The sequence below is a fragment of the Sinohyriopsis cumingii genome, chromosome 17 (genome assembly GCF_028554795.1).
Source record: "Sinohyriopsis cumingii isolate HCF-2022 chromosome 17, ASM2855479v2, whole genome shotgun sequence".
In the NCBI taxonomy this organism is placed as follows: domain Eukaryota; kingdom Metazoa; phylum Mollusca; class Bivalvia; order Unionida; family Unionidae; genus Sinohyriopsis; species Sinohyriopsis cumingii.
Genome location: NC_142977.1, coordinates 16,168,273 through 16,183,293, shown reverse-complemented (window position 1 = coordinate 16,183,293; position 15,021 = coordinate 16,168,273). Strand labels below are relative to the sequence as shown.

The window sequence follows — 15,021 nt, the reverse complement described above, 5'->3', positions numbered from 1 at the left end:
CAAAGACTTTAGAAAATTGATAGCAAAGTTCACTATAGTCTGAGTCTGTATACATATAAATGATGCATTTAGTTATAAAGAAATGGTACACAGACCAAATAATGTTACATATAACTCACAGCATGGAAAAAGCAAGCCAGGGCTGTAAATACCACCACTAATAACATCAGGTAGTGAATCTTCAACACATCTTTCCTGTGAAAATAATAAATAATTGTGATCCTTGCTTCATTCACTGCTGAAATTTACAACCGATGAAATTATTTTCTCAATTTATGAACCATTATGGTGTTAAGTAAACTAAAAGAACAATAAATATAGCTATCCCTACTTAAGAGTATAGGAAAGATCTACAAGATTTACTCATTCCACTAAAAATGGACAAACTTTCCAGTTGTTGCTGAGATTTTTTTGTCCCATGCCCAGATAAGCCAATGCTGTTAAGGTGACATATACAGTGTGACCCCGCTATAAGGTGCTCCGTTATAACACGAATTCGGATATAATGCGGTCATGGCATGGCTCCCAAAATTTCATAGACATGTATTTTTCTTGTGCAGAAAAAAAATTCTTAAAAAGTACGAAGAAAAAAGACGTAAAAAGTTGCTTCTCATTTTGGGGAAGAGATCGCGTATGAATAATACAAGACGATCTTGCCTTGGCTCCTGAAATTTTTTATGTATTTTTCTTGTACACGAAAAAGATTTTTTTTTCTTCTTAAAAGTAAGAAGAAAAAATGCATAAAAAGTTTATTCTGGGATCGCGTAGGTCTTCACCAATGTCGCAAACTTGGATTGTTTTTCCTTATTGGCTGCAAAACATACCATGTGGCTTTTATTTTTGTTGGCGACATTGTTGGCTGTTTAAACCTTTATATACAACCATTGGTTTGGAAATTCAGAGGCCCCATGAAAGGAAGCCGCATACTGGATATAAAATGCACTGAAATTTATCAATTGTTACATAAACATATTCTTTGTCTATTCTGACAAACCATCTAAACAGTGCACTGTTATATCATAATCCACTTATCCTGACATCTAGCATGAGTTCTGTATGTTGTGAAATATCTGATTTTTTGTTGTTGACATTTCTGGTAATGGAGATCAACCGGACGAGGCATTGTCTCGTAATCTATCTTTCATCAGATTTTTGGCCGCTTGCTAGTAATTAATATATTTACAAAGACTGACATTTGTATGTGGATGGTAAGTAAAATTCTTCTTCATTTCACTCAGAATTAAATTCTTCAGAACGCTCACGTTTTCTGTAATAATCCCTGTCATCACAACACCTGCGTCTCTATCGTCCATTGACCCTTTGTTAATTTTCAGATGGATGCGTGGAAGGCAGCATCACGCTGCTACCACAAAGGAAAAAAAAATACATCTTACTTATTGGTTTATTCAGTAGGCATGGATGGACAGTAACTAGAATAGTCTAAATGATGGCCAATTCCTTTTTACAAATGTACCCAGATAAAATAGTTTGCTGAAATTTCAAAGGAAACAGATTACCTTTGAAGCACTGACTGTTATGAAAACGTGCTCAGCAAATGGACAAAATACCAGTCTCAATTATTTGATGTTGCCACCACAATAAGAAATGGGGCATTTGTTTGGTTCTCCAAAGCTGTCCTTTAGCGGTGACTTCAACGACGCATGCACCCTTCATCAAAGAAAGCCGTCTACAATCTTTCAATAACAGCCAAGAACTTTTCTTCAAAGGAAGTCAGTACCAAACTTAAATAAAAGTGATGGAATCTGATGGATTTTTGCATTTTCCAACGTGACTGGAACATGTTAACTGTGCTGTGAAAGTTTCCTTTTTGTAGGGAAAAAGTTTATGCCAACGGCGGCTTAAAATGCAAACTAACTTTTACCGACTTGGAACGTACTTTAAAGTAAATGTGCTTCATCATTTGTTATGTGATTGTGCTATGTTTTTCCACTAAATTCAGACCAATATGACCTGTTACAAAATTAATGAGTATTTTAAAGCTGTGTGTGCATATTTTCGATGGAATCACTTGTATTGTGGATTCAATGTATATGATGAGGTTCGCAGGTGAGTACACGGTCTTGATACTATTCATGCTATACATTAGACATTTATAAATAAACGGGATTCAAGTATATGTACCAATTCATGGTTCTCTAAATAAAGTAAACTATTATATTATGTCTTCTCTGTTTTCACTACAGGTGTATTTCTCATTTAATATGCATCAATTCAAGATGGTAAATGTGCCGACGAAGCACATATTTTACCGCCCGCATTTATTATCCCCCCCCCCAATTTTTTTTTTTTTGGGGGGGTTACATTTTCTTCAGCTAACTGACTTGGTTGCATATAACATGGTTCAGCATATAACGCAGTCTGGTTTTATGGCTCCCAAATACCGTGTTATAGCAAGTCACACTGTACCATTTAATAATAATTTATAAATGTGATTTTGCCACAATTTAAAGAAGACCATATAAATGACTTATATCTAAAAAATGTACCATTAAGTGTGGAAATCATATAGCATAATGCCTTTAGCAAAAATTAAACACAATTTCTAAAAAATGCTACATCATACCTGCTCTGCCATGACATAATCCAAAAACCTTGCATCATGATTAAAGCATAGAAAAGTAGGTCACGGTGACCTTAACAAGGTCAGTAAGGTGATTAATTTTCCCAAAATGAATGCACATCAAATTTCAGGACTATACTGGTGGATAAGATTCTCCATAATAAATATAACCATCATGTTTCATGGCTATATACAAGGGTATCAGAATAAATAAGCAAAATGCCAAAGCTTAATTACTGAAACATGAAAACTAAGTAAATATGACCTACTTATGGCCCAGTAAGTAGTAACCTACAAAATGAATATTTTGGTCAAGTGTTATGATAGTTTTGTACAGACAACAGCATCAGAGAAACATTGCAAAAAAGCTTTAATTTAAATACGGAGTGACAAAAATAAGTCACTGTGACATACTTTTGCTCATGGTGAGTAGTACCCTCCGATATGAATACACCTATAAAACTTCATGACTGTATACACAATGGTGTCAAAGAAACTGAGCTAAATGCAAAAATGTTACAGTGATGAATGCAACATCAACAGTAATGAATACAACATCAACAGTGATGAATACAACAATATCAACAGTGATGAATACAACATCAACATCAACAGTGATTAATACAACATCATCATCAACAATGATGAATGCAACATCAACAGTGATGAATAGAACATCATCATCAACAGTGATGAATACAAGAATCAACATCAACAGTGATGAATACAACATCAACATCAACAGTCATGAATACAACATCAACAAATGTCAATGAAAAAGAGGTCTGTATGTCTTGCCTATGCAATGCTGGTGACAGAAAAAACTAGAAAGTGTTCATGTAACACATATGCCCCACCACAAAACCTGAAATTACTGACCACAAATTTAACTAAGATGGACAGGAAAAAAATAAACAAGGGTACCATCATATGCCACCTTTGTGGTTTGGGCATAAAAAACACTGTCAAACAACACAATCTTGCATTAAAATGGATGGGGGTAATGAAAAACAAGGGTACCATAATATGCCACCACAAAACCTGAAATTACTGACCACAAATTTAACTAAGATGGACAGGAAAAAAATAAACAAGGGTACCATCATATGCCACCTTTGTGGTTTGGGCATAGAAAACACTGTCAAACAACACTATCTTGCATTAAAATGGATGGGGGTAATGAAAAACAAGGGTACCATGAACATAACAGTATACATCCACCCCATATTTAATAATTCAGTATAAAAGAAATACTAGGATTTGGTCAAATTATACAATGTTGAACTAAACTTACTTCAGAGATACCATTATTTTTTTATTCAGAATTATGAACATAAGCTTGGACCTTTACAACCGAATGCGAATCACAAACTCTGTTCACAGAACTTGCTCTAGAACAAAATCTGCTAAAAGTTGCAATAACCTTGATCTTTAACTTTTGATCCCAACATCATAAGGTAACTTCCATACCCTAAGTGCAAGACATCCACAATCATTGGTGAAGGTACATGAGTTGAAAACTGAAATATTTGTGAAGAAGCCATTTTTTATTCTTCAGCCACAGGTATCCTAACATTTGACCTTTGGAATTTGAAATCAACTGGTTTTATTTTACTTCAAATGCATGCAGCCATAAGTTTAGTCCTGAATTGTGATGCAAAACTAAATTTACTGTAAAGAAAGGAAACTTGTAGTAAATTATGTTCCTCCAAGAATACTTACCCAATCATATCAACATTAGGTAACACCCTCTCAAAACCTACCCTTACAGAATACTTCCCTTGCCTCACTAGGAGGCCACCCAAAGAATTGTTCCCAGGATTTTATCATGAAGGGACATTCCCCTCCTTGTCACAAGAATAAGGGGCAAGTAGAACAAAAATGAGGGGAGAAGGAAATGGCCAATATTTACATAACACTTAAATATCCATCTCTCTCTTTCTTTCTGATTCAAGAAATGAAAAGTGCACTTAATTTTTAAATTGTCTGTATCTTAATTTGGTCTCTTCGTCTGCCTTTTCAACATTTATTTTCAAAATACCTCTGAAATGAGGGGTTGGCGAGCATGCCGACTGTTTTTGTCCATCCATCATGTACAGTGAACTCATATTGAACGCCATTTTGGTTGACAATCAATGGTATATCCATTAACAATTTCCCAGCTCCTATAATCTGATATACTTTCTAACTTAAAAAATAAATTGCTTTCATTACAATAATAGGCCAGAATTTGTCATACTAAATCATCATCTAAAGATGAACAATGCTGTAAACTGACCATTTTGGGTCTTCTAGATAGCCCATATTATAAACGAGTATTTGTAAAACTTCCTTGATGCAAAGTTCAAACTTCAATACAAATCTTTTTATAAGGGCCCAATGTACCAAACACATTTAGTTAAAAGCCATTCATGTCAAGCCAAACAAATCAGATGCAGATGTGTAAATTATGAAAATTAAACGTTGCTGCAACAAGCACTACAGTATTTCTACCATTTTTACAAGACTTTAAGGGTTAATGTTAGAATAAAGTTGTATACTGCACAGAGTACATTGTCATATGCATAACTTGAAATTAATTTGCTGGAGTTCTAAGTCGATCACCACTTTCCAAGTGCGTGAATTCATACAAATTTTGTGTGGATCACATGATCGCGCACCTTGGAAGAATTTCTGCACCCATATCCCAGATGTTTACTAATTCAAGCTTTATTTGAAAGACTATTAACATTGCCTCCATAATGGAGTGGAATGTTTCAAACAGAAAACATTTTCAGTGGTTTAGTAAGACGAATAAACCATTTTCCTTCTTTCAGTCAGTGACCTTGACCTTCGACCTTTTCACCCAAGAATCAACTGTTCCTTACCACAAGTGCAAGATACCCACAAAGAATGATACAAATTTATTATGCAAAACTAACATTATTATGCAGAAAGTAAATACTTGTCTGATTACATTAACATTAGAAATAAACTCAACATGTCAAATTTGGCCCTCCTCAGGACAGATGAAAAATACTGTCTTTCCCATCACATAACATTTAGATACACCTCCCCCACCACCCCGCCAACTTATGAGATAGCTGCATTCCCATAAGTGGTCACATATCTTGAAATTGCATAACTGGAAATTGTTTGTTTTACAGCCTTTCACTTTCAATAAAAAACATCTTATTCATTAACTCTAATACCATTCTTTTCGGCCATTTAATAATCCTAATTTTTGTTTTAGACACATAATTCTATTATTTTTTAGTCTTCACTACAAAGTTTTTATATTACGTTCATGCAATATTTGCTTAAATCGAAACTGCATATATTGGGAAGTCCCTGTAAAGACAAAGCAGGAAACTTCTAAATTACCTCCCCTTTCCCACCTATATACCAGATGTTTACCAGTTTAAGCTTCAGCAATACAACAACAAGGATGATCACATGCTAGGGAGGTGGGGGAGAGCTTAACTGCAATGTGTTCAGGTAAGTTTTCTCAGAAAAACATGTTTTACTAAAACATTAACTTTCTCTGTTGAATATATTTCCCAATCACATTACCAATACGAGAATAGGTAATAGATAGAGAAACATTAGGAAAAATGTAATATGAGAATAGGTAACAGGTGAAGAAACATCATGAGAATAGGTGATAGATAGCAAAACATTAGGAGAAATGTAATAGGAGAATAGGTAATCTTTATGTCCTTGAAAGTAATGGGTGCTAACCTTTCCTCTTCTGGGGGCCCCGAGTGGCCGAGTGGTCTAAAGCGCTCTCTGCTATGGATCACTGCCATCTCACCTCTGTCTGCATGGGTTCGAGTCTCGGATTCATCCAATGTGGGTATGTGAGAAAGCTTGCCAGTAGCTTTTCGTGGGTCGGTGGTTCTTTCCGGGGTTTTCCCGGGTTCTTCCTCCACCATTAATACTGGCTGCCATTTATAGCCTATCATGTGCTGAAAAATGGCGTTAAACCCTACAACAACAACAACAACCTTTCCTCCTCCAAAAACCAGACATAATAGTTTGCAAGCTAAAATATCGGAGCAATCAAAGAGATGAACTTTTTGGCTCTGTACCAGCCCCTGATGACAACTCACTTTCTTTTGTAAGCCTTTAAAGTGGAGGGACTTCTAGCTCATGTGATTCTCTCAGTGACTGAAGGTAAATTTTTCACAAGGCTCCCTAACAAGAGCAAGGCATGAGGGAGAAGCCTGTCCAGCAGGGATGAAACACACTGATTGGGGTTGTTTAAAAAGGCTGGGCCTCACTGGTATTTTTCAGGGGACATCTATCACTAGGTCAAGTAGATCATTCACCCAGGACCTGTCCCATCTGAGGTGGAGGTCTGATTCCATATTTAATTAGTTTGGGGATCAAAATGATTGGAGGTAAGTTGCAACCCAAGACTGCAAGAGTACCAATGGTGTCTGCCTCTGTGTCTGAGATTGGAGAGATGAAGGCTGGCAATTTGTGGATCTGCCTCATCACAAAGAGATCCCTGGAAACCCCCAAAGTGTTAAAAAAAGTAATGAAAGAATAAAGGATGAAGGGACACCTTAGCATGAAGAGTCTGTCCCCTTCCTGACACTGAACTGGCCAAAACATTGACTCTGCCAGGAATGTCTTGGCAAATGTCTTGGCAAAGAAAGTTTCAGAGGTGGGGCGATTTGCTCACACACAAGTACCTCACCCACACCCACCCCAATTTGAGGTGGTAGGTGACATCCACAGAATTGTAAGAAATTACTTGGCCACATAGCTGATCATTCCAAAAGTAAAAGGCTTTCATTATAGTCTTTGTATCTTCATCTCTAGACTTCTGCTGTCACTGACATTCCTGAAACATTGAAACAAGTGCATCACCCAAATGAATGAGCTGGCATCTGTACAAAAAGTATGTGATGGTCAGATTGCAACTGATCCCTTCTGATGGAAAGCCAGACTGACTAAGATGTTTCCATCCCTTCCAATGGAAAGCTGTACTGACTGTGATGTTTCCATCACCTTTCTGATGGAAAAACATACTAACTGTGATGTTTTAATCCCTTCTGATGGAAAGCCATACTGACAATGACGTTTCCATCCCTTCTGATGGAAAGTCATACTGACAATGACATTTCCATCCCTTCTGATGGAAAGCCATACTGACAATGATGTTTCCATTCCTTCTGATGGAAAGCCATACTGACAATGATGTTTCCATCTTGAACTCTGGTGCAGTTATGTATTTGTAGAGTCCGCTAAGATCTATCACTGTTCTGAGTTTGCCATTTGCTTTTGGCACCATAAAAAGAATGAAAAAAATACTGGCGAGTTTTTGATTTTCAAACTATCTCTACCACATGTTCAGAAAGTAAAAAACTTATCCCCTTCAGTAATATTTCTGCCTTCCCAAGATCAGCCACAATCTCCATCCTGAAGAGTTACAAGAGAGGGAGGGATGAGTGGAGAAACAATACCCAAAGCCCCTCCAAAACAACTTGGATTGTGTTCATTTGCAGAAAAAAAGGTTGATCCAAGACATAAAAATGTAGAAATCATGTGTCAGCAGGTAGATTTTCAGAAGGCAGGTCAGGGTTATAAGTTCCTGGCAATTTTGTTAGGAGGCTTGGTGAAGGAGAAACAATGGTTTCCCGTCCCTTTATTATTTTGCATCCAAGACTTTTAAGTCTGTTGTCATCTGAAATTGGGCTGCCATTGAGTACTATTTGGCCATCTCTCCAACTGCCTACAATTTGATCTCTATTGTGGCAGATATTGAAGTGGGTGAAAAGCCAAAAGAGGGGCTAATTAGGGATCGAGGAGCAGTTATTGCACTGCCTGCTGCTGCACATCCTCTATTCAGCAGTTAGTGAAAAAGGCAATGAGAGTTGGGCTAAATAATGATATGGCTTCAGTGATGATGAGCAGAGAAAGGCGTCTCAAATCAAAGTTATAAGAAACTTCATGGAAACTTCTCAGTGAGGCAGTGAATAAGAAAATATCAAGTACTGGCATTGTCGACTTCGACAAAATGTATTTGACATGTTCAGAAGTGTGATCTGAGACTGATAACAGCAAAGGCCAACATAAAGTTCAACTAAAAATTTCATAAAATAAATTTAGATCTTATTGATCTTTAGTTCAGTTGCAAAAACTGCACTTCCAAATTCCATGAGGTCAAAGGCTTATTACTGGATCTCTCAAATCAATGGAACCTTTGAGTTTTTTAATTTCATGTGGCAGCAGCAATCATCCCTCCCATTATAAGCAATACTCAGATCTACGCATGATGTCAGAACTGAAAAAAATCAGATATTGTAGCATGACACCCTGGGATCGCCTAAATTTAGATCTGGCATTCCCATATTCTAATCGAATTGCCACCGGGCCTGTCACAAAAAGTAATCATAAGCCAGTCAACAAAATGTGGAAGTTTCATTTTGATATTTTTGAAAGACATAAGTACATTATCATTCTATACCCTGCTGGGGCTCCTTTTGCAGGTCCCTTGACCTTATGAAGATCATCTGCCTAATTGTAACAAAAGCAAGAAAGCATATCACCAATGAATGGAAAACAGTATTGTTTCTGTTCTCCATATTTCAGTGGTTATTTATACTTAACACACACTTGTCCTGTAGTGAAAAATAATGAGCTATCTATTGCTCATGCTGATTTGGTAATGCATCACTAGTTGAATACTGTATTTACCTCATATATTGGGACACAATAAAATAACTTATTTTTCCTTTTCCCAGAACATATGGTGAAATGTTTTCACACCTATGTCATATATCCCAAGACTTAAGAAACAAAATAAATTTTTGTTGAATTTGTGCCCCCCAGCATGTTACAATAAAATAGATCAACAAAACGCTCATATGATAATAAAATGAAAGAAACTAACCTTCTATTGTTATCATTTATTCGTCTTTTTTTCATCATGAGCATAAAAGAAAAAAATATATATCCACGAACTCCGTATATGTATCATACAGTAAACATCCATACTATAGCCTGTATAGCTTATGTCAGACACAAATCATGTTTGGTTTTACTCAAAGGTTTGAATATGTTATCCGACTGAAAACTGGATCCAACAAAATTGCAAAAATGAGCGTGAAATAATTAACCAAATGCTTGAAGGCATCTCCATTCACATATGATAAAATCATTATTTGAAAATACATTCACTAGAGTGCAAATGACAATCTTTTTGCTAGCATGGGTTACAAGTAGTATTATTAATCAAGTTATTGCTGTGTATACTATTTACCCACAAACATCAATGCCCATTTGTATTAATTATGAATACACATACCAAGCAAACAGAACCCCATGTGGTGAATAAACACAACTGGCAGCAAGCATTAAGCTAAGTGTTGGAACTTACTGACAGGATATCAAAGACAAATTTTACTTTTATTACAAAGCAAGATGACCACGGAAGTTAACCATGGATACTTTTAAGCCAATCTTTTTAAAGGATAACAATACAAAGGTTATTTTATTACAAAGCAAGCCAACCTCAGAAGCCACAGAAATTCATTAACAACCCCATAGTAATTCATTAACATCACCACAGTAATTCATTAACATCCCCACAGTAATTCATTAACAACCCCACAGTAATTCATTAACAACCCCATAGTAATTCATTAACATCCATACAATAATTTATTAATATCACCACAGTAATTCATTAACATCACCACAGTAATTCATTAACATCCCCACAATAATTCATTAACATCCACACAATAATTCATTAACATACCCACAATAATGTATTAACATACCCACAGTAATTCATTAACATCCACACAATAATTCATTAACATACCCTCAATAATTCAGTAACATACCCACAATAATTTATTAACATCACCACAGTAATTCATTAACATCCACACAATAATTCATTACCATCACCACAGTAATTCATTAACATCATTACAATAATTCATTAACATATGCACAGTAATTCATTAACATCCCCACAATAATTCATAAATATCACCTGAGGAATTCATTAACATAAACACAGTAATTCATTAACATCACCACGATAATTCATTAACATCACCACAGTAATTCCTTAACATATGCACAGTAATTCATTAACATACCCACAGTAATTCATTAACATCCACAAAATAATTTTATTAACATTACCACAGTAATTCATTAACATCACCACAGTAATTCATTACTATCCCCATGATAATTCATTAACATCCCCACAGTAATTCTTTAACATCACCACAGTAATTCATTAATATCCCAACGATAATTCATTAACATCCACACAATAATTCATTAATATCCCCACGATAATTCATTAACATCACCACAGTAATTAACATATGCACAGTAATTCATTAACATACCCACAGTAATTCATGAACATCCACAAAATAATTTATTAACATCACCACAGTAATTCTTTAACATCACCACAGTAATTCATTACTATCGACACAATAATTCATTATCATCCCCACAGTAATTCATTAAATTATGCACAGTAATTCGTTAACATCACCACAGTAATTCATTACTATCCCCACAATAATTCATTAACATTCCCACAGTAATTCATTAAGATCCCCACATTCATTCATTAACATCCCCACATTCATTCATTAACATCCACACAATAATTAATTAACATCACCACAATAATTCATTAACATCACCACAGTAATTAACATACACACAGTAATTCATTAACATACCCACAGTAATTCATTAACATCCCCAAAATAATTTATTAACATCACCTCAGTAATTCATTAACATCACTACAGTAATTCACCACAGTAATTCATTAACATCCACACAATAATTCATTAACATCACCACATAAATTCATTAACAACCCCATAGTAATTCATTAACATCCCCACATTCATTCATTAACATCCCCACAATAATTCATTAACATCCCCACAGTAATTCATTAAGATCCCCACATTCATTCATTAACATCCCCACATTCATTAACATCCACACAATAATTAATTAACATCACCACAATAATTCATTAACATCACCACAGTAATTAACATACACACAGTAATTCATTAACATACCCACAGTAATTCATTAACATCCCCAAAATAATTTATTAACATCACCTCAGTAATTCATTAACATCACCACAGTAATCCACTATCCCCATGCTAATTCATCAACATCCCCACAGTAATTCACCACAGTAATTCATTAACATCCACACAATAATTCATTAACATCACCACAGAAATTCATTAACATCCCCATAGTAATTCATTAACATCCCCAAAATAATTTATTAACATCACCACAGTAATTCATTAACATCACCACAGTAATTCATTAACATCACCACAGTAATTCATTACTATCCCCACAATAATTCATTAACATCACCACAGTATTTCTGGAATAACAAATTGCATGTGACTGCCTATGGAGGAATAAATATATGGTACAAGGTGTGTAAAAAATACCCAGACTCTCCTAGTCTTTGACCAGTAAAGCAAATCAGTGTTGTATCATGTCACTTCAGTACTTACTTGTATATGTGAAGCACAGCTGCCCATAGTAATGCAGCTGCCAAATAAACAGCTGCTGAGACAAAGAAAAGCAAAGGGATGGGTATCTCTCCTGCAGAAAGGAAATTTCCAACATTGTGCTCAACAAGATTCACCTGGAACAAAGCACAGAGAAGTGAAACTATATCAGTTAGGTTGATCCTTGATCCATTACAAATTACCTGTATTTAATGACTCAGAACGATGAATAACATTCTTGGAGCATTTTCATACCATCAATAATTACTCAACAGCTTGATAAAATGTGATAAGACAGTTGGTCTAAACTGTAGGGTATTCCTGTAATAGGAGATTAAGGGTGGGTTGATGATTATATCAAATATGTAACAGTTGGTCTAAACTGAATGGTATTCCTGTAATAGGAGATTAAGGGTGGGTTGATGATTATATCAAATATGTAATAGTTGGTCTAAACTGAATGGTATTCCTGTAATAGGAGATTAAGGGTGGGTTGATGATTATATCAAATATGTAATAGTTGGTCTAAACTGAATGGTATTCCTGTAATAGGAGATTAAGTGTGGGTTGATGATTATATCAAATATGTAACAGTTGGTCTAAACTGTAGGGTATTCCTGTAATAGGAGATTAAGGGTGGGTTGATGTTTATATCAAATATGTAATAGTTGGTCTAAACTGAATGGTATTCCTGTAATAGGAGATTAAGGGTGGGTTGATGATTATATCAAATATGTAACAGTTGGTCTAAACTGTAGGGTATTCCTGTAATAGGGGATTAAGGGTGGGTTGATGATTATATCAAATATGTAACAGTTGGTCTAAACTGAACGGTATTCCTGTAATAGGAGATTATGGGTGGGTTGATGATTATATCAAATATGTAATAGTTAGAAATACATGAAAATTAAACAGCTGAGGTCATCCTTCCACAGGTGCAAAGACACATAGTGACCATCCATGCATGAAGTTATCTTGTAATTGTAAAACAAGTATAATCCATAAACAATAATTTATCAACATCAAGATCGAAATGCTAACGGGGGAAAATATTAGAGACTGCACTTCAAGGACTTAAAGGTCCTTATGGAATTATTTGCCAAGTTTTATATAAATTTTATTTGAAATTACCAAAACTGTAAGATCATATTTACTACATGATGTTAAATACTGATTTACTTGATAAATCCATAGAAATAGAGTGGTAAAAACACTTTGAAATACATTTAGAATGATGTTCTGCCTGATATGATCTTCTGTTACTTGTTATGTCATATTAAAAAATATTATATGTTTATATTAACCAAAATAAAATGTTAGTCATGTGATAAAAATGAATTTCCTCCTTGATTTTTGAAGCCCACCAATTATCAACACTACAAATGAAATGAAAGTCATGTTAAATATACCCTGAATAAAATACACAAATGAAGAATACATACTGTTAGGTCAATACTTGATGACTCCACTGTTCCATTCAGCCCATGACAATTTAGAAAATAAAGCTTGTACACACCTTCTTCTGCATCCCTCATCATATGAACCAGAAACTGAAATAAATATTTGTAAAAAATTTCAACTCTGTTATCTAGAGTGCAATGACTGTCACTCTTTTCGATGACTTGGGCATTTGACCTTAGACCATGTGACTGTCACTCTTTTAGATGACTTGAGCATTTGACCTTAGACCATGTGACTGTCACTCTTTTAGATGACTTGAGCATTTGACCTTAGACCATGTGACTGTCACTCTTTTCGATGACTTGGGCATTTGACCTTAGACCATGTGACTGTCACTCTTTTAGCTGATTTAGGCATTTGACCTTAGACCATGTGACTGTCACTCTTTTAGCTGATTTGGGCATTTGACCTTAGACCATGTACTCTTTTAGATGACCTGGGCATTTGACCTTAGACCATGTGACTGTCACTCTTTTCGATGACTTGGGCATTTGACCTTAGACCATGTGACTGTCACTCATTTAGATGATTTGAGCATTTGACCTTAGACCATGTGACTGTCACTCATTTAGATGATTTGAGCATTTGACCTTAGACCATGTGACTGTCACTCTTTTCGATGACTTGGGCATTTGGCCTTAGACCATGTGACTGTCACTCTTTTAGATGACTTGGGCATTTGACCTTAGACCATGTGCCACTCCCAATCTTCCTATAAATCTGATACCCCACAAGAAATAACTGGAGCAACTGATGTGCAATCATTTATTTCCTATCTGCCCTTTAACTATGCCGTGCCTTTTTTAACATACAAAACATGTCAAAAAAATTTGAAACCATATCTCTGCTTTATAATTAAGTTCCAGAAAAGTCTTAATGGACAGAGAAAGTATGAAAATATGATTCTGTCACAGAATAAAAATCATTGCAGAAATGACAAATTTTCCTTCGCAAGATAAAGATTTTAATACATGTGATGATGTAAGACACTAATTACTGCTGTAAACCTGTGATATCTTAATAAAATTTTGCATCTAATAATAAAAGTAATATAACAACAAATAAATAAGTGGTAAGGTTAAAAATATCATAAGAATTCAACAGAATACAATATCCTGTCACGACATAACCCAAAACCTTTGCGAAGTCATTAGAACTTATAATTAGATAAGGCTACTATGATCTACTTTTGTGTTGGCAGGAAGTATGATATTAATACAGTGCAACCTCGCAAAATGTGCCCTGCTATAATGCGAATTCTGATATAACGCGCTTGTGGCGTGGTTCCTGAAATTTTGTATATTCATTCGCACATGAAAAAATATTTTTTGTTCAAAGTACATGAAATAGTGAATAAAAAATTTTGTATCATTATGGGGAAGAGATCACATATGAATTTTAATTTAATATGATCGCGGCGTGGTTCCTGAAATTTTAAATACATGT

General features: G+C 35.1%; 1 protein-coding gene across 4 annotated transcripts in view; it reads right to left on the bottom strand.

The window, feature by feature from the left end:
• LOC149777811 (protein GPR107-like) overlaps positions 1 to 15,021 on the bottom strand; it is a 103,416-nt gene that overhangs the window by 41,575 nt on the left and 46,820 nt on the right. For all 4 annotated transcript variants that reach the window (XM_089938873.1, XM_089938874.1, XM_089938871.1 and 1 more), the window contains exons 6-8: positions 13,557 to 13,664; positions 12,118 to 12,251; positions 120 to 195 (exon numbers count right to left, since the gene is read on the bottom strand). In XM_089938873.1, the coding sequence (XP_089794999.1) occupies positions 120 to 195; positions 12,118 to 12,251; positions 13,557 to 13,664 (318 nt within the window). The remainder of the gene's footprint in view (positions 1 to 119; positions 196 to 12,117; positions 12,252 to 13,556; positions 13,665 to 15,021) is intronic.